Consider the following 20,449-nt stretch of genomic DNA (forward strand, 5'->3'; position numbering starts at 1 on the left):
GGTGAAGGGCACCCCATTGGTAGCCCTATCATCCGCACAGATGGGCATCCCTCGAGGAGGAATGCGTATACGGATGTTAAAATCGTTCTCCCTGTCGATGGCGCAAGAAGGCTCATCTGGGTCATTGCTCAGAAGGGATTTGAGGTGGCCTTGCGGTAGTAGAGTGGAGGTTTCGGCCTGCAACGCCAGGGGAGCCCAGTCGTAGACCCTGGCGTTGTCGTGGTAGGAGGTTGCATCGGGTGGAGGTGGTGCCGGTGCACTTGCTGAAGGCTGTGCACCAGAAGATGAGGCGACAATGCGAGCGGTTTGCTTCAAGCGAGCCATTGCGGGATAACTGCAATGGAGGAAAGCAAAAGGTCAGATGAATGGAAGAAGAGGGAATGATGAATGGTTCGGTGAAAAACAGAGGAAGGGAAGAAGAAAGAAGGTCCAGGCGAAGAAGAGGAAGAGGGAGAAGTAGAAAGTGAAGTGAGAAACGCAAAAACCCTAGCGCGGGTTGAGAAGAAGAAAAACAGACAAGATGAATGCATGGTAGAGAAAGAGATGAATGCAATCGGTGAAAAGAACCTAAATGGACCAAGGAAGAAGAAAAGTCATACCTTTATATGATCGCAGAAGGTCTTGAGGTAGAAAGCTCGAAAAAAGTTGGGCGCGCAGAGAGGAGATTCGAAGTGTCTGAGAGTTGGAGTGTTGAAGAAGATGATGAAACAGTGAAAGCGCGCGCCTATTTGAATAAGGGAAGCGTTAGCGACACTCCACGCTGGCCGTTGATATGCCCACGTGTCGCGAGATTAAGGGGGGGAGTCATAACGTCAAAAGGCAACACGTGAGGTGGCACGTGATGCGGCCCCACTTGCCACGTGGACCGAGAGCGCGACCACTTAGTCTCTTCGCTGAGAACGAGTTCACAGCTCGAGACTAGGGGGCTTGTGATCCGGTCGGTCATCGGTAGTCGATGACGTCAGCAGCAGATAACCCCGTGGACCACTCGCAGGGTGACACGTGGATCAGGTGCAGAGGAATTAGGGAGGAGATCACCCGGTGTGGTGATCGGTGGTCAGTAACCGAGTGACCACCGACAGATCAGTTCCAAGATAAACACCCGGGGGGAGAACGCGAGAAGCAATAGAGCACCGATCAGTCATCGGGTGCAAGGTCATCGGGGTTTCGTGTTACACGCAGTTAAACTGGGACTGAGATTCCCAGCGAGAGCGTTACGCATGGACCTTGCATGATCATACCTCAGAGAAAGAAGAGCTCCTCGCCGGTATAATCGTACACGAGAGTGGCCTGAGGGAGTTAGTAAACCAGTTAGGGATTGGTGACTCTCTCAACCCATTACGTGCATGACATCATGAAGGGGAAGTCGTGTATGCAGAGAGCAGTACTTGGTGAGTGTGCCTAGTCCAGCCACACCTGGCGTTCTCCTGGGAATGTGCGATTCACCTAGATGGAAGAAACGCGCTAAGTTACTCCGCAAGGGAATAACTTAGGCGCACAAAGAGATGCGCTAAAGCCCTTCAGGTAGTGGCACATGTACGGTTAGATGTGAGTTGCATGCCTCCACGTGTCACTGTCTGAGAGGGGGCGCGGCCCAGATAAAGGTGCACTCCGTGTCATGAAAGTTACAAACAGAAAACGCAAACGCCCACATCTTTACTGATTGTGGTACGTTTTCGCAGAAAAGCATAACAGAATTCTGACGCACGCACAGAAAAGCATAACAGAATTCTGTTAAGCACAGACACAGAGAGAATAAAAAGAGAATCAGAGTGAGATTCATTTACAGATGATTTTTGTTAGTGATTCTGTGATCTAACTTGAGCGTCGGAGTGCAAACGGCCGCTAGAGGCGCCGTCTGTGTGTTTTGCAGGTTGCATTTGAAGTTCCTAGAGAAGGTTCTAAGAGCACTCTTGCAGATAGCACAGTTGTCATAGGCGGGGTAAGGAGCGACAAAGCAATTCCTCCACGCTTGAGTTGCCGACAGGATCACTTAGTAAAGGGAGACTTCTTATGTAGTGGTGCAATCTGTCAATGTTCATATAAAGGAACAACAAAAATCTTGCATATTTTATATGCGAAACCATGAATACAAAAAAATTAAAATAAGTAAATAAAGAAGCATCTAACTCATGACAATCTTGAAAAGCGTTCTAAAGCTTTTGAAAAGCGTTCGAAGGCTCTTAGAAAGCCGTTGAAGGCTCTCAAAAAGCCGTCGAAGGCTCTCAGAAAGCCGTTGAATGTCGTCGAGACTTTCTCGAAATTACAATCTAATGTATATAATTACGTACAATAATTATATATAAAAAATACGTATAATTTTATAATTATTATTTCCTTAATAAAGAATTGTATTATAAAATTTAAGTTAATGGGAACAAAATTAAAATTAGCGATTTTGAAATATAAATAACAACCTCACATTATAATGCAGGGTTTTTGCTGTTACTCTATCTGATGATGAATAGATTAGGCCACTCATAAGAGGTCACCCTTTACTAAGGAAGAAATGTAAGGAGACTTTCTCGATATTACAATTTAATGTATATAATTACGTACAATATCGTACAAGAATTACATATTATAATTTCGTATAATTTTATAATTATTATTTTCTTAATGAAGAATTATATTATAAAATTTAAGTGACAATTTCTTCAGTTTATTTTTCTGTATTGCCCTTTTTGCCATCTTCAAAACTTTGACTTTGTTTCTTAATCTCTTTCATGGTATTCTTTAGTAAAGGGAGACTTCTTATGTAGTGGTGGTGCAATCTATCAATGTTCATATAGAGGAACAACAAAAATCTTGCACATTTTATATGCGAAACCATGAATACAAAAAAATTAAAATAAGTAAATAAAGAAGCATCTAACTCATGACAATCTTGAAAAGCGTTCTAAAGCTTTTAAAAAGCGTTCGAAGGCTCTTAGAAAGCCGTTGAAGGCTCTCAAAAAGCCGTCAAAGGCTCTCAGAACAAAAAGCCGTCGAAGGCTCTCAGAAAGCCGTTGAATGTCGTCGAGACTTTCTCGAAATTACAATCTAATGTATATAATTACGTACAATAATTATATATAAAAAATGCGTATAATTTTATAATTATTATTTCCTTAATAAAGAATTGTATTATATAATTTAAGTTAATGGGAACAAAATTAAAATTAGCGACTTTGAAATATAAATAACAACCTCACATTATAATGCAGGGTTTTTGCTGTTACTCTATCTGATGATGAATAGATTAGGCCTTATAAAATTTAAGTTAATGGGAATAAAATTAAAATTAGCGACTTTGGAATATAAATAACAACATCACATTCTAATACTGGGATTTTGTTGTTACATAATGGATAGATTAGGCCACTACATAAGAAGTCACCCTTTACTAAGGAAGACCATGTAAGGAGATTTTCTCGAAATTAGAATCTAATGTATATAATTACGTACAATATCGTATAATAATTACATATAAAAATGCCTATAATTTTATAATTATTATTTCATTAATAAAAAATTATATTATAAAATTTAATTCAGTGTGAATAAAGATAAAATTAGTGACTTTGAAGTATAAATACGTATAATATCATACAATAATTACAAATAATAATTGCGTATAATTTGATATTTACTATTTTCTTAATAAAGAATTATATTATAAAATTTAAGTCAATGGGATAAAATTAAAATTAACGACTTTGAAATTTAAATATCAACATTACATTGTAATGAAGGGTTTTTGGTGTTTCTCTATCTGATGATTGATAGATTGGGTCAGTACATAAGAGATCACCCTTTACTAAGGAAGACCATGTGAGGAGAGTTTCTCCAAATTACAAGTTAAGTTAATGTATATAATTACGTACAATATCGTAGAATAATTACATATAAAAATTGCGTAATTTGATAATTATTATTTTTATGCTTATTGGAGGTATTAACCACTTCTAGGAAAAATTAGAGATTATGAAATCTCTCTAGAAGTTCTAATTCAAAAAATAGGTTTTAAAGACAATAGTGATATCTTATTCTTCTTTTTTGAATTTCTGATCTTGTATTTTTCATTAATGACAATAATTCTGAATTTAATAATTTGATAACAATAACAATATTTGTTTATTTATACACCTTACAATAGTATGGAACTGGCATTGACATTTTACAATCACTTGGAAAACAATACTAAATCAAGTTCAGTTTGAGCGTAAGAATTTTGTATTTTTTTTTATTTGTTTTTGTTCTCACACAACAAAAAAGGAAGAGTGAATAGGAGGAGTGACTATTTTACTATTACTCTGTGAGAAACATGATCATTTTATTTTGAAAAGTCATAACTTGTTGCTTTCACAGTTTATATATAACAGTAACATATGAAAAATGGCTGGAATATAACAGTAACATATGAAAAATGGCTGGAAGAAATCAAGTTAAGTTTCAGCAAAAGAATTTTGTATTTTCTTTTTCTTCTTTGTATTTGTTCTTGTTCTAAAAAAAAAAGTGAATACTAGGAGTAAACTCTTTTACAGTCACTCTTTTAGAAACATATCCATTTTTGTGTATATAAAGGTGGATGCTTGTTTATTTGATTTAGTTTAAATTAACTTCATATCTTAAAATTACTATGTCACCGGCTTTTTAAATTATTTTTTAATTTTTTTTGGTTTCTCTATGCTTATCTGTCATATGTTCTTTGGTTACCTCCCTGATTTTTTAAATTAATTTAAATTAAAGTGATTTAATTTTTAATATTGACTAAAGATGATTTAATTTAAATTAATTTCATAACTTCAAATTATCTCATTGGATTTTGAATTAATTTTTAATTTTTTTTGGTTTCTCTATGGTTATCTTTCTTGTAATTAATATTATACATTAATGTACAATAATTGGATACAATAATTATGTATAATTTGATAATTATTATTTCTTTAATATATTTATATATAATTGATTATTTGGAGTTATTAACCACTTTTAGGGAAAGATGAGAGATTATGAAACCTCTCGAAATTCTAATTCAAAAAAATAGGATTTAAAGACAGTAGTAATATCTTATTCTTCTCTTTTGAATTTCATGTGTTGTAATCTTCATTAATGGTAAGAATTCTAAATTAATAATTTGACAACAATAAGAATATGTGTTTATTTACAATAGTATAGAACAAGCATTGGAATTTTTCAATCACTTTGAAGACAATACTTTTCAATTTTATTTTTGAAAAGTTATAACTAGTTCCCTTTATATATAACAAATGGAAAATGGTTGGAAGAAATCAGGTTAGGTTTGAGCGAAAGAATTCTGATTTTTTTTATTTGCTTTTGTATTTTATAAGTAATTGATAGACCAAGGGTTAAAGTAATATCTTTTATTATTAAATTAATTGCATATAATTGCGTATAATATTGTATAATAATATACAATAATTACATACAATTATTATATACAATTATTATGTATAATTTGATAATTATTATTTGTTCATATATAATTATTTGAAAGTATTAGCCTAGGGAAAGATGAGAGATTATGAAACAAGTTCTAATTCAAAAAATAGGTTTTAAAGACTGTAGTAGTAGTGATATCTTATTCTTCTCTTTTGAATTTCATGTGTTGTAATTTTTATTAATGCCAAGAATTTTGAATTTAATAATTTGAAAACAATAACAATATGTTTATTTACACAAGTTACAATAGTATTATGAAACTAGCATTCACATTTTACAATCACTTTGAAGACAATCCTTTTCAATTTTATTTTTGGAAAGTCATAACTTGTTTCCTTTCATAGTTTGTATATAACAATTAAAAGATGGAAAATGGCTGGAAAAAACCAGGTAAGGAAGAATATGAGGAGTGCTCTTTTATGGTTACTCTTGGACAAACATGATCAATGATCAATTTTATGTATATAAAGGTGGATGCGTATTTATTTGATTTAATTTAAATTAACTTCATATCTATTATGTCACTGGATTTTTAAATTAATTTTAAATTTTTTTTCTCTCTGTGCTTATCTTTCTGTTGTTTTGAACTTGAATTTTATTGAAAATATGGACCTAAATATGATTGTTACCTCTTTGGTTTTTAAATTATTTTTTAATTTAATTTAAATTAAAGTGATTTAATTTTTTATATTGACCTAAAGATGATTTAATTTAAATTAATTTCATATTTTAAAATTACCTCATTGATTGAATTAATTTTGAATTTTTTTTGTTTCTCTATGGTTATTTTTTTTTAGTTATTGGCATATCATGATGTTGTGAACTTATCATTTCATTAAATATTGTATTTTATAAATGAATGATAGGCCAAGGGATTAAAGTAATATCTTGTATTTTCTAGAAAGTTGACATTATATCATCAATCTTTGTTTTCTTTGTTTTTACTGGTTTTTTTTAGTTGTGTCAGACAATGTACCGGACAACTCTTCTTATCGGTTATGAAAAAAATCTCATGCTCCATTGAACAACTTCATCCAAAACCAACTGTTACTACATGAATTTCCAAAATGTAAAAAATATCTTGTAAAAAATTATTTTCAAAATATTTCTTTAGACATTTTTTATTCGTTTTGGGATGTACTTTCCCAAATGTATAAAATTATAAAAAAAAAATCATTTCAAATAAATAAGAGATGTGAACAAATTTTATAACCATACCAATACCATAGCTCCTTATATTATTAAGAAAATTACTTAAAATTTGTGAAATATTGGTCAGTATTTTGTTAAAAATTGAAAATAATTTACATAAACAATTGCATTATTTAAACATAAAAAATTAAATCATATATCAAGGACAATGGAATTCTATACTTCCCTTTCTCAAATAATCCTCTAAAAAATGGCCAATAGCAAATTATCATATAAATACTACAAAAAATCTCACCTACTCCACTTCCAATATGGGTTGATATTAGTGGTTGCAATCCCAATAACTTGATAAGCATTATGGTCAATTGCAACAACAAAATGGTAGTGCCTGACAAGAAAATTAGGGACTCATCAAAGGTGAATTCTACCAGCATCCTTAACATCTCCAACATATCATCTGTAAGAGGTACATCTTTCTTTGTTATGTCAAATATAGTGTCAGATATTCTTAACAACTTAAGTAGGACGCAGATAAATGCACAAAAACCAGCATTCATGCGTAGTCCTGCTGCCAAATATTCTGATATAGTATATATCTTGTAAATTACGAAAAATGCAACGGAAATACATATGTCTTGGTCCTGCATTGAGAGAAAAAACATATACATTGGATACTATATAAAACAAAGGATTGTATCCCATGATTAGTGTATCAAGGAAATAATAATAATGAATTTTTAGTGATGTCTTTTGGGTTGTGTAATGCTGCTTGGCTCAAAATGGCTCTGATACCATATTACGAAAGAGTGGACTTTAAGCCTAACTCAACCCCATAAAACCGGCTCATAGAGATGAGGTTTGCACCCACTTATATACAATGAAAGACTCTAATCTCTAGTCGATGTGGGATCTCCAACAGTTTGAATGACCATAGGAGAGAATTATCCAGTATTTTATTATCTTTTAGGAGGAAGTCTAACCAGTAAAATAGGGCATTGTATTTTTCTTTTTTCTTACTATCTTCTTATAAATAATTTTCTTATATATATAACAGTTAACAAATGGAAAATGGCTGAAAGTTCTTTTTGTTATTGTCATATCATATATGGTGTGAACTTATCATTTTATTGAATATATATTGGCCTTAAGATCTTTCCTTTTGTATTTTATAAGTAAATGATAGGCCAAGGGTTAAAGTAATATATTGTATTTTCAAGAAAGTTGACATTATTACATTTTTTACTGGTTGTTTTTGTTTAGTTGTGCCAGAAAATGTACTGGACAAACTCTTTTTATCTGTTATGAAAAGAATCTCATGCTCCATTGAACTACCTCTTCCAAAACCAACTGTTACTACATGAATTTCCAAAAATGTAAAAAATATCTGGTAAAAAATTAATTTCAAAATATTTCTTTAGACATTTTTTATTATTTTGGGATGTACTTTATTAATTATAAAAAAAAAATCATTTCAAAATAAATAAGAGATGTGAACAATTTTTATGGATGTGAAAAAAAATGACGTTATAGCCATACCAGTACCATAGCTTCTTATATTATTAAGAAAATTACTTAAAATTTGTGAAATATTGGTCAGTATTTTGTTAAAAATGGAAAATATTTTTCATAAACAATTGCATTATTTAAACATAAAAAATTAAATCATATATAATATGGTATGCAAATAAATTATCTCTCACTTTTTTTCTTTCTTATACACATAAAAAAAACACTCCCTAAAATAAGAGAACAACACTTGCTATTCCATTATGATAAATGTAATAGGTAACTAGCAACCTTATATTAATTAACAATCATGAGTTTTAGTTTCTAGACCCATTAATCATCCAAGGATCTTTTACATAAGTGAATAAAAAACCATGTTAAAATAATTGATTTGCATATCAAGGACAATGGAATTCTATACTTCCCTTTCTCAAATAATCCTTTAAAAAATGGCCAATAGCAAATTATCAGATAAATACTACAAAGAATCTCACCTACTCCACTTCCATTATGGGTTGATATTAGTGGCTGCAATCCCAATAACTTGATAAGCATTATGGTCAATTGCAACAACAAAATGGTAGTACCTGGCAAGAAAATTAGGGACTCATCAAAGGTGAACCTGCCAGCATCCTTAACATATACATTGGATACTATATAAAACAGAGGATTGTATCACTATGTACATGTAAAATTTTGTTCTACACAATCACATATTCTTTAAAAATTGTATTAATATCTTCTTAAGTAAGTACTTATTACATTAACTAATTTTTTGTACTTTAAAAATTACACCTTCTCATTTTGTTTGTTATTTTTAAATAACATTGTGATGTGTGTGTTCCTATTATTGTTTGATTTAGTTACTTTGTTTCAATATAATTTTTTCAAAAAAACTCACCATGGGCAAGAAAGTGGAATTGGTGATGATTGAATGAGAAAGGAGACATGCATAGCATACTTCAAAGAGTGGCTTAAGGCCCCAATAGTTGATAATCCACATATATGCTAAGCATTGTCTCAAAGTAAGCTTATGGAAAATGGTGCCAAAAATAGGACAGTGCTTGCTAAAGAAGATCTCAAGCAATCCTATGGCCCATCTCTTTTGTTGGGCCATTGCATTTGGGCCACCTCCTGGAGCAAAACCTGTGAAGGCAATTGGGTTTGGTGTACACAATTCTGATCTCCAACCCTTTTCATGTATTTTCAGTCCAAGGAGTTTATCCTCTGTTATTGATCCATATATCCAACCCACCTAAAAGTTGCAAAAAATAAAACCCACATCCACTTAGAAACAAGAACATATAACATACACAAATTACTTATAAGTTAAAATGGTCTTGATTTGTACATGTTTATAATATTATTATTTTAAAGGAATAACAACAAAGACTACTCTAAATCAAATTATTTAAAAAAGATTTCGGAAAGATTCTCTATTAATATTATTTATTAAATTGTCTACTAGATTGTTTGTTAAACAGTTTATAATTATTGATTAGACGATCTAATAGTATTGTAGGGTAAATCATTTACACAAATAAACGGCCTAATATTTTAATGATTTTTTAAAAAAACTTGAACTCAATATAAAGTCTAGTTTAATGATTTTGATACATATTTTCCGTAAATATAATATAATAATGTTATTTAACACTATAATGTTTTCTTTCTATTTATCTACACCCACAAAATCAATTTTCACCACTTGTGCATGCATGTTTTGAATTAATTTTTAAGGAAAAACTAATTATAAGAAAACCCTGTAAAAGGTTGCTTTACCTGTTTGCCCCAGCTAGTACCATGTTCATATCCACAACTTGCAACTTGTGCTGCAATGTCAACTGCGATCGAAATATTAATATCATTAGGCAAATATGTCTTCCCCTCCAAAGCATGAGTAGCTGTTTTCATAATCTCCTTTGAATCTCCAAACTTTTGTTCTAGTTCATCCTTTGATAAATTGTTTCCTGAAAAATTATCTAGAATGTTCAAACATACGAACAACAATTAAGTTTATTGAGCAAACTATGCATGCTCTACCTAGTACTAAAATTAATCGTTCTCACATTAAGAAGAGTTCTAAAAAATATAAAATAATTGTATAGATCTTTCATGAGAATCTTTATATTCATTTAATGTGTTTAAATTAGTTTATTTTATTTTATTTTCAAACTAACTAGTAAATCAGAAGTTTTTTTTTGTTTTCCTAAAGAGAGTAACACTGTATTAATCTTATTAAAACTTGCCACAATTTGCTTCTCCGTCAAGAAGAATGACATGAATTTTTTTTTAATAATCGTAATAATTATAAAAGAAATAAAAATAACAATAATAAAAATAATAATAACAATTGTAGAAGAGAGTGTTGTGAAGGAAAATGTAGGTACAATATAGCTATTTATAGTAATGATGGAGAAAAACCTTGAATGGATCATGATTTACTTGATGAACTTTGAATTCCAAGACCATTGTATGCATGAGACTTTATTGAACAAGAGGCTTTGATGATTTTCAAATCCAGCTTTAAGACTTGAAGAATTTGTTGTTGTGTGAGTAGTTAGATAAATTTTGAGTTGTTAATTTGCATTTAGTTATGATCCAAGTTAGTATGATTTGAAATCTCTTTTAAAAGTTTTGTTTTTCAAATCTGTGTTAATTTTAATTAGTTTTTTCGTGTTTTAAATTAGTTGAAGTTTTTTTTGGTTCAAAGTCTAGTGATTACAATGATTTATTTTCTTTTGTCTTTTATGTAAAGCAAAATCAGTTAGTTTTTGTTTATAAATGGACAGGTTTTTTATGTTTAGTTTTTAATAGAAAATAAAAACAATCAGTTTGTTTTAAAAATCAATAAAGTGATTTTAACATAACTCTCTGTTATATTTTTCAAACTATTTTTAAATTCTTTTAACAGATTTCAATTAATGATCAAATTGTTTTAACCTATTTTTAAAGTCTATATAAATACTTTTTTATGATCATTTCAAAAAGAAGAAGATAGTTTATTGATTTTTTTTTTCAAAAGAGAAGATCAAAGAACTTTTAATCATTCTTGAAGTCTTGGGTCATTGCTTCTGTGTGAAATAGAAATCTAGGTTTTCTATTCTTTTGTTGTTTAACTGTATACAACCTAGGTGTATTCTAATTCTTTCTTTTAATTTTGTATTGTGTGTAAAATAGTTTCAGATAGTGTTTCTAGAAATTGTGGTTTTTGTTGAGAGTGTTGTGTGTTTTTGAAGGGTTCAAGATCCACACTTTTGGCAGTGGTGTAATATGGTTTTCATTATTTAGTGAATTCTTAGTGGTGTGCTGGTGAATGAATTTTGTTCTTGGTTAAAAGCGAACCAGTATAATTTTTTCTTTGTGAATCTCTCTTCCCTTACTCTAATCAACTGTTTTAAATATTGTTTTGTGTGTTCCGTGGTTGATTCGTAAAAACAATCGGTTTATATTTTCACATAATTGTTAATATGTTAAATAACCAGTTGACGAGATAAATTAATTGATTGATTTAACTGATCTTTTCAATCTTCTAGTCTTTGCGAAAACAATTCACCCTCCCTCTTGTTTCAACCATACATTCTAACACATATCACTAAATTAAAAATATATATTAATAAAATAAAATAAATAAAATCATACCATTTTCCATTCTATTGGGAAGATTGCCATAGATAACTTTTCTTCTAAGTAAGCAATTTGTTCCACCGTAGAAAGGTCCTTGTAATCCAGCTATTCCAGCAGTCAAGTACTGCATTGTTTTGAGTTTTTTATAAGTAATTAATTGAATTTCAAAACTAGTAAGTCAGTACTAAAAATGCTTAATGTTATATAATACGAAGATTAGTATTTTAATTACAACCACCTTAATAAAAATTGTCATCTGATTTCCAAAAGGATCATCCTTCAATGTAGCATAGAATTGTTGGGGAAATTGAGCAAATGCAACTTCTTTTTCTCCTTTGGAATCAAGCAAAATGCATAACGCATGCAGAAGAACCTTTGGATTGTTTACAATCATGTCACAGTCAACGTTCAAGATAAATGGAGCATTGGTCATCAATCCAGAGACTCTTGTCTAAAATGTAGTTGGTGAAGTTCAATTAAAAAACCAAAACAAATTAGAGAATAACTGAAAAATTAAAATTTGTGTTGGAAAAAGAAACAAAACATGAATATGCTAGTGCATTCAATAAGCTAGCTTTGTCATTTACATAATAATAACTACATCACTAACTAATTGAACAAATTAACTAAATTATAACCAAAATCTAAGTATGATAATGATGTCAAGTTTCATAGTGATGCCTAACATGAGAGTTTTTAGAAAAAAAAATATGATAATAGTTAATTAAAGAAAAAATGTTCTTTAAATAAGAGTGAGTTTCTCACCAACACATTCATTGCACCAGCTTTGAAATGATGTGACTGATTTGGCCTTTTCTCTCTAGATATGTATATCAAATGTGACAATCCATCTTCAAGACCTTCCTTGTTCTCCCATATAACCTTACAAATTCATAACAATAAACAATAAACAATTTCTCAAATAAATAGGCCAAAGATTATCTCACTTGATCAAATATATCAACAATGCTTAATTAGTACTATGAATGGTAATAAGTATAGCTACAAAGAGGATCACATAAGGAAATAGTGGGACTAAAGCAATAAGACACATGTAAATGGTGGGCGAATAATGTATAAAACTCAACCTAAAATAACCAATTCCAAGTTGGTAGATTTTGTGTCATCCAAGAATTGGTATAAGTAACACTAGTATGAGAGATAGTGGAGAGCATAAAGAATGTGATGTCATTTCTCTTTCTTGGGTGGGTTTGAACATTCTTTGTATTACCTTTCTGCATGTTTATTTCAATAGTATTCCTTGCAAGGTTCCTTTCATTTTTAAGAAACCTTATTCTTATTCAATGAGAAATTTCAATTCCTAATTGTTTTCTTGATCCTTACAATACCATTTTGTTACATTGGCCCTTTCATTATTCGAACATGGCAAATAATACACATCTTAAGAAACTTTCGATGAACATGTCCAAGATTTTGGACATTTTAGAAGTTGATAGACAAAAAACAAGGCTCGTTTTGAGACTTTGGAAGATAGAATTGATATATTACTGAAGTAGAATCGTGGTAATGACGTGAATCTACATTGAAATGCGAGGGAACTATCTCCGGTGGAGGAAATCCATATCATCCACCTTTCTAAGTACGAAATGTGAAGCTCGATTTTCCTCGCTTTGATGAATCTAAGGTTCTTCCGTGAATCTTCAAGGTTGAGCAAATTTTCAATTATTATAACACTCCAAATTCTCAATAATTACTGCAATTCATATGAAAAAGGGGTAGTTCATTGGTTTCAAATAACCAATAAATCTATTCCATTTCTGTCTTGGATTGACTTTAGACGTGCTTTAAAATTATAATTTAGTCCATCTCTTTATGAATGTACTAGATCACCACTATTTGAATTATCATAAGTAGGATGTATGCTTGATTATTATACTCAATTAACTGCTTTTGCAAATTGCGTACAAGGAGTCACTAATAAAGCCTTCATTAATTGTTTTGTTAATGGATTTTAACTGAATATTAATAGCTTAATCCCCTATTACATTACTAAGTTGCGTTTCCTTGACCAAGTTATACAAAGAAAATTATCTTCCTAAACACAAACCATTTCACATCACTTACCCTTTTCAGAACTAAAACCAAACCACAAGCTCAAACACAAACCTAACCTCATCCATATCCATCAAATCCACTGGCCTTCCATCCTTACTTTCAGGCTCAATTACTGATATCACTTCCACTTTTTAGAAATATGGAAATATCAAAAGAATGGCAATAGCAAAAAAGGAAGATCCAAAGAGAGAAATGTTTATGCTACACTTGTGATGAGAAGTTCATCTCCTATCATTAGTGTCCTAATAATCAATACTTGTTGTTACAAATGGATGATGAAGATACCTCTGAGTTGCAACCTATGATGGAAGATGTGATATATAATGTGAATTAGATAATCATTTTTCTAATAACACATTAAAAAGTTCCTTTTTGGGAACTATAAAGTTTCAAGGAACAATTAATGGCATAGTGGTTCAAAAATTGCTTGATAGTGGTAGTTCAAATAAATTTTTGCAACTAAGGATTGCAAATTGTTTGAAACTTCCAATGAACCTGCTCCTAATTTCCAATTCTTTTATATTGATTTGGTACTTGGAGCTGCATGGCTTGCTACTTTGGCCCTCACATTTATGGTTATAACAACCTTACCTTGGAATTTTACAAAGACGAACAGTATGTCACTATACATGATGATCATCCTCAATTGCCTAGTCCCGCTAAATTTAATCAACTTAAAAGGATGAAAATACTCATGTTATAGTTGAAGATTTTACATTAAGTAACATGATATGCCTTAGGAACAACGACTTGAATGATCTCATGAGATGGAACCAGAATTAGTCATGTTGGTGCATAATTATAGAAGTATTTTTTCTATTTCTACAACCTTACCCCTTTCAAGATCTCATAACCATGTCATTCCTCTGATAAAGGATGCAAATCCAGTAAAGGTGAGCCTTTATAAATATCCTTATAGTAAAAAAACAACTAATAGAAACTTTGGTGCAAGAGAAACTTGTTGCAAGCATTATAACACCCAATTGTAGTCTATTTTCTTCATAAATTATATTGGTAAGAAAAAAATATGGTACATGGAGATTTTGTATAGATTATATCATAATCAAAGACAACTTTCCAATTCAAATAGTTGATGAAATCATTGATGAGTTATATGACTCCCATTATTTTTTCAAGTTAGATATAAGATTTATATACCATAAAATTCTTGTTGTTGCTGAGAATAGACATAAAAATTCTTTTAGAACCCACCAAGGACACTATGAATGGCTAGTTATGTTATTTGGGCTTACTAATGCCCATGTCACATTCCAAAGCCTTAAGAATGATGTTTTAAGGAGTTTCTCAAATAATTTGTCTTGGTTTTCTTTAACGATATCTTAGTATATAGTTATTTTTGGAAGGGTCATTTATACACCTTGAATTGGTCATTCAATTGTTGCAAAATCACCACCTATATGCAAAAATGTCTAAATCTTCACTTAGTTTACAATAACTAAACAATCTTAAACATAGAGTTTCAGGACAAAGAATAGCAATGAATAAAGATAAAGTACAAGTAATTTTACAATGGCCAATACTTGAAAATATTAAACAGCTGGGAGGGTTCTTTGGACTAACTAGTTATCATTGAAAATTTACAAAATCCTATGCAGCAATTGCTACTCCCTTGACTAACTTGCTTAAGAATGATAAATTCGTATAGGGAGTGAATGGTGATGAAACTTTATCCAGGCTCAAACATTCTATTACACAAGTACCAGTTTTAGTAGCCTAATTTTCAAAACCATTCACTCTTGAAACATATGCCTCGGGAGTGGGTATAAGATGCAGAGACGGTCAACCTATATAAGAGAATTTTCCACTATCATTGAAGCAATAGCTAAATTCAAACATTACCTACTTGACCATAAGTTTGTTACAATAACTAATTATAAGAGTTTCAAATCACTCACTAACCAAGTTGTTCACACCTGGACCACAAAACTGGTTGCATAAGTTGATAGGTTATGACTTCACCATTAAGTATAAACCTAGAAAGGAGAATGTGACTCTTGATTCTCTTTCTAGATCATTCATGGCATTATCTCATCCTAAAATTTGAGTTGCTTCCAAAAAACTAAGGGAAGTTATTGCATATAATTATGCAACTTTGTTTGTAGAACAAGCCTCCTAATGATCATTACTTAGTTTGTGATCAATTACTTTACTGGAAAGGTAGATTGACTTTATATAAGGGCTATGATTTGGGGCATACAATTCTGCATGAGTCCACAGGTTGGGTGGACACTTCGAATTCAATAGAACATTGGAGAGAGTTTGAACTCAATTTTACTGGCATGGTATGCAGAAAGACGTCAAGGATGCAAGATTGTCTAATTTACCACCCAAGTTGCTACTACCATTACTAATCCTAGATGAAATTTGGGAAGATGTGGCTATGAATTTTATTATTGACCTTCCTTCTTCTAATGGGTATAATGTCATTATGATGATCATTGTTGGGGCTTTCCAAGTATGCTCATTTGGCTAGTTTGAAATTTGAATTTAATAGTAAGTAAGTTGTTGAGTTGTTTATGAGTAACATGGTAAAGTTGCATGGTTTTCCTAAAACTATAGTTTTTTTATTAGAAATAAGGTGTTCACTAGTTAATTTTGGCAACAATTATTTAATTTAAGTGGTACTTTAAAATTAAGCATTGCATAACATCTTCAAATTGATGGTCAATACACAAATTTACTGAAATGTATTTAAGGTGCTTTACTTATGAGAATCCCAAGGAATGGTACAAACTCTTCCTATAGAATGAATTTTCGTATAAATCTTCCTTCCATCACAGTACGAGCATGAAAACTTTCAAGGTTGTTAGAGATCCACCTTAACTAATGAAGTATACAATCAACAACTAGGATCTACTAGTGTTCAATAGCAACTTGTACAAGTGATGCAACACTCAGTAAATTCAAGATGTACTTGTAGAAAGCATAACAACACATGATGAAAAATGTTGATGAAGGAAAAAAAAAGTCATTTCTATTAGCAATTAGTGATATGGTATTGGTAAAACTTCAACCCTATAGACAACACTCATTGAGAAAGAATCAACAACTTAGTTTTAATCAACAACTTAGTCTTAGATACTTTGGATCATTCCTTGTAATTGAAAAAATTGGTGAAGTAGGTTACAAACTTCTTTTGCCTTCTTCTCCCATAATTCACTTGGTTTTTCTTTGTTCTCAATTGAAATTGTGTAAATGTGATAATGTTCAACCATATATGTTATTGCCCATTACAAATTCACTTAGAAGACACTTAACCAACTTGGGAGGATATTCTTGCTATTATGCAAACTTTTCTTGATTTCAACCTTGAAGACAATGTTTCCTTTAAAGGAAAAAGTAATGTATAGTTGTAGATAAGACAAAGAAAAATAGTGGAGAAATAATCAATTCCAAGTTGGTTGATTTTATGCGGTCCAAGAATTAGTATAAGTACAACTAGTATGGGAGAGAGTGAGGACATAAACAATGAGTTGTCATTTCTCTTTCTTGATTGATTCTAAACATGATCTAAATTATTATTTCACATATATCTGTTTCAATTATATTCCTTGCAAAATTCCTTTTATTTTTAGAAAATCTTGTTGGTTTTCAACGGAGAAATTCCAATTTCTAGTGATCAGTTTCTTGTTCCTTCCTCACTATTTTGTTACATGAATTAAATATCTCTATTTTTTTTCTTTTATTATATATATATATATATAAATTAATTTTTGAGACAAAAAATAATTAGTTGCTATAGTGACTAAATTAGAGATATTTTAGAGACTAAAACAATTATTAGTTTCTATTAGTTACCAAGGTTTTTGCTACCAAATTTAGAATCTAAATAATTGGTAGTTAAAACCTTGGTAGCTAATTAGATACCAATTTAGAAACTATTTATCAATAATAAAAACAATAATTTTTTTAGTCTTTAATTTAATCATTATAGAAAGTAATTATTTTTTTGTATTTAAAATTGGTTTATATTTAATGATTTTATTATATATATATATATTTATTTATCGTAAATGAACATAGAAGGAGTAAGATTTGCTTGATAAGGTTGAGCTATTTCACACATCTGATTTACTAATGGACTACTATATTGAAGTTATATACCTGAATTATGGTTGGATGATTTGTCCTCTCAGTGTTTGAGAAAATGTCAAATTCTCCATGACATGGATTTGATTTTTGGGAAGCGTCTAATTCTATTTTGTGGCTAAGATTATCATACATATCCTGCACACATGAGTTCATGATTTGAGTTTGAGAATTCAATAATTTTGGCGTCTAATAAATTTGTTAGTGTTAGTATAATAAATGAAGGTGGAATTTTCCTAAGAATAACCTTACTCAATCACTATATTAAATTTTAATTATTTAGCAGTTGAATTTGTTATAATTTTTTTAATGAAAATGGATGGTAAGCTTTAGATAAATATTAAATATCGATAGTTAATATTTGTTATATTTTAGAAAAGTATATATATTAAATAAGCATTATTTAAAATAATTTTAAAAATTCATAAAAAATTGTAAACTTTATCTATTCAGTAACTTTTTTAGTTTAACAATTAATTCATAAAAAAATAATATTTAGATTTATTGAGTGAAGTAATACTTGTACAACCAATATTTAAGTAAATAATTGGACTCACAAAATGAAAAAATCAAATTGTTATTCATTGTCATTTATAGTAAGATTATTAATTTTTTATAATATTTATTTTAAAATACATGTCTACTATAATTTTAAATGAAATTAGTTTACACCATCTATTAAACTATATATTTAGATATATTCAATATTTTATCCTGTAAATTTTTTAATCTTTTAATAAAGAAGAAAAAAAAAGAGAAATTTCATACTATTGATTCCTTTATAAATAAGTAAATCAACGTTCTAAATTTTATGAATGAGACCTCAATGTTTCTGTTTATGCATCATTATATATATATATATATATATATATATATATGATATAGTTTTTATTAATGTAATATTGCTTAAAACAATGTTAAATTTGTTGAATTATCTTTCATACAAACATTAAAATGTAATTTTGTATGTAAATTTTTCGGGTAAAAATTGAAACTAAAAGTATAAGAATCATATTTTCATCAAACTATTTTCAACAAAACTTAATACTATTAGAATTTTCACAGATAATACTCTGTAAACATTTTTCTGTAAAAACTCAAATATAGGATTTTTATATATAAAAACTAAAATAAAAAAATGTAAAATCACAAGACCAAATTATGAATTTAAGGTTAACTTAAATCTATTGCTTATTTAGTGTGCCGTTTGTCTCACATTCAATGCTTGCTTATCTAAAACTAAAAATCCATGTTTCATTATGACATAGTTATGGAACTTACTTTCATCTGTAACCATTCTTGTTTGAATTGTGGTGTGTTGTTGGCTGTGGAGACTTCTGGTTTGCAAGAGAAGTATCTGAGTGGAGCTCTAACTTGCACATCATACTTCTTACAGAATGGAACCCAAAACTTTGCAAATTGAGAAGCTTCCTGAAGAGCATAGAAGGTAAGAGGGGAGCAACCATCGTCAGAAACATAACAAGCAAGCTTGTGAGGTGGGTAATCAAGTGCCAATAGAGACAACACAGTGTTCACTGTGATAATGGGTGGTTCAAGCAAAGGGTCTGCGGTTGTCACAAACAAGTCAACTGGAGGAAGCTCCTGCTCCTGCACACTGCTCACAAATCTCTTTAATCACTAACAAAAACCATATGCATAATCCAATAACAATGAATGGAGTAGTATATACACTAAAATAATTCTTTACTTTTTAATGTATAACTATTAAAATATTCATCTTCTAGCATAAACGCATTTACCTTAAAATTCTCAAATTTCAAAATTCTCAATACTTAAGTGAATTATAAATGATAAAATTATCTGTTTAAACACAATACTTAATGTCTTCATTTTTCACTACTTTCTTCTCTCTTCGATCATAGCCCTAAAAGGATAGTCCATACTCTCTTCATTAACGAGGGTAATCTAGCATCTGATCCTCAGTATACAACCTTTTAGTGATGGTAATACCAACAGTTGATGATAATTAAATTGTCAAGGCATATTGAATTGAGAGGGCTAGCAATATTTAGATACATGATTGAGTAAAGGGTGCCAATAATCAGTTACCTTTGCAAGAGACGATCTGGGTAGGTTTTGATTTCTGCTGGACTCCACTGAGTGGTGAGGGTGAGAAACCAAGAGATGGTGAACCATGACTCACATAAAAAGGCAACAAACCAAGGGAAAGAGTAGTTGTTGACAGAGATAACTCGGTAACCTAGCAGCAATAAGAGGAGGATTAAAAGCAAGCTCTCTGTTACCCTTTTGTAATTCTGCTTGTACCAGTTCTTTTCATAGAGGAGAAGAGGTTTTTGGTTGGCCATTGATTTGAACCAAACTGATAAGAAAAAGTACTGTGTTTTTATGCCCCTTATCTATAACAAATAACAAATAAGGGGTGGTTTATTATTTATTAATTCATCATTTATCAGGTAATTAAGATACAATAAATTATGACAGATAGCACTAACTTATTGGTGAGTCCTGGAGGGTGCTTATCCTCCAGTTCTTTGTTTTTATTTTATGGTAT

The 20,449-nt window shown here is 30.4% G+C and overlaps 1 protein-coding gene across 5 annotated transcripts; it reads right to left on the reverse strand.

Annotated features, from left to right (window-relative positions):
* Nucleotides 1–6,819: 6,819 nt before the first annotated feature.
* Nucleotides 6,820–20,378, reverse strand: LOC137809061 (cellulose synthase-like protein H1). 5 transcript variants are annotated; one of them, XR_011080776.1, is made up of 10 exons: nt 19,987–20,378; nt 19,198–19,531; nt 17,932–18,054; nt 12,496–12,612; nt 11,969–12,181; nt 11,746–11,854; nt 9,886–10,073; nt 9,005–9,358; nt 8,598–8,690; nt 6,820–6,985 (listed from the first exon to the last, which is right to left on the reverse strand). XR_011080776.1 is itself a non-coding variant. In XM_068610219.1 (9 exons), exons 1-9 carry the CDS (start codon nt 20,241–20,243, stop codon nt 8,664–8,666), a joined length of 1,722 nt encoding a protein of 573 aa, XP_068466320.1. In that variant the 5' UTR covers nt 20,244–20,378; the 3' UTR covers nt 8,340–8,663. The 5 variants fall into 5 exon arrangements, 2 of the variants coding, with proteins under 2 accessions (XP_068466320.1, XP_068466417.1); XR_011080778.1 differs by having other exon boundaries at nt 6,954–7,054; XR_011080777.1 differs by lacking the exon at nt 6,820–6,985 and adding an exon at nt 7,118–7,238.
* Nucleotides 20,379–20,449: the final 71 nt, after the last annotated feature.

Source organism: Phaseolus vulgaris, chromosome 11 (genome assembly GCF_000499845.2).
Source record: "Phaseolus vulgaris cultivar G19833 chromosome 11, P. vulgaris v2.0, whole genome shotgun sequence".
Lineage (NCBI taxonomy): Eukaryota > Viridiplantae > Streptophyta > Magnoliopsida > Fabales > Fabaceae > Phaseolus > Phaseolus vulgaris.

Bases quoted from the DNA above. Each gene is read 5' to 3' on its own strand.
- LOC137809061 (XM_068610219.1), bottom strand. From the start codon at position 20,243: ATGGCCAACCAAAAACCTCTTCTCCTCTATGAAAAGAACTGGTACAAG. The intron at 18,055-19,197 runs GTAAGTTCCATA...TCATGTGTGCAG, and splicing joins AAGAATGGTTACAGATGAAA to GATATGTATGATAATCTTAG. The intron at 12,182-12,495 runs GTGAGAAACTCA...ACTACATTTTAG, and splicing joins CTGGTGCAATGAATGTGTTG to ACAAGAGTCTCTGGATTGAT.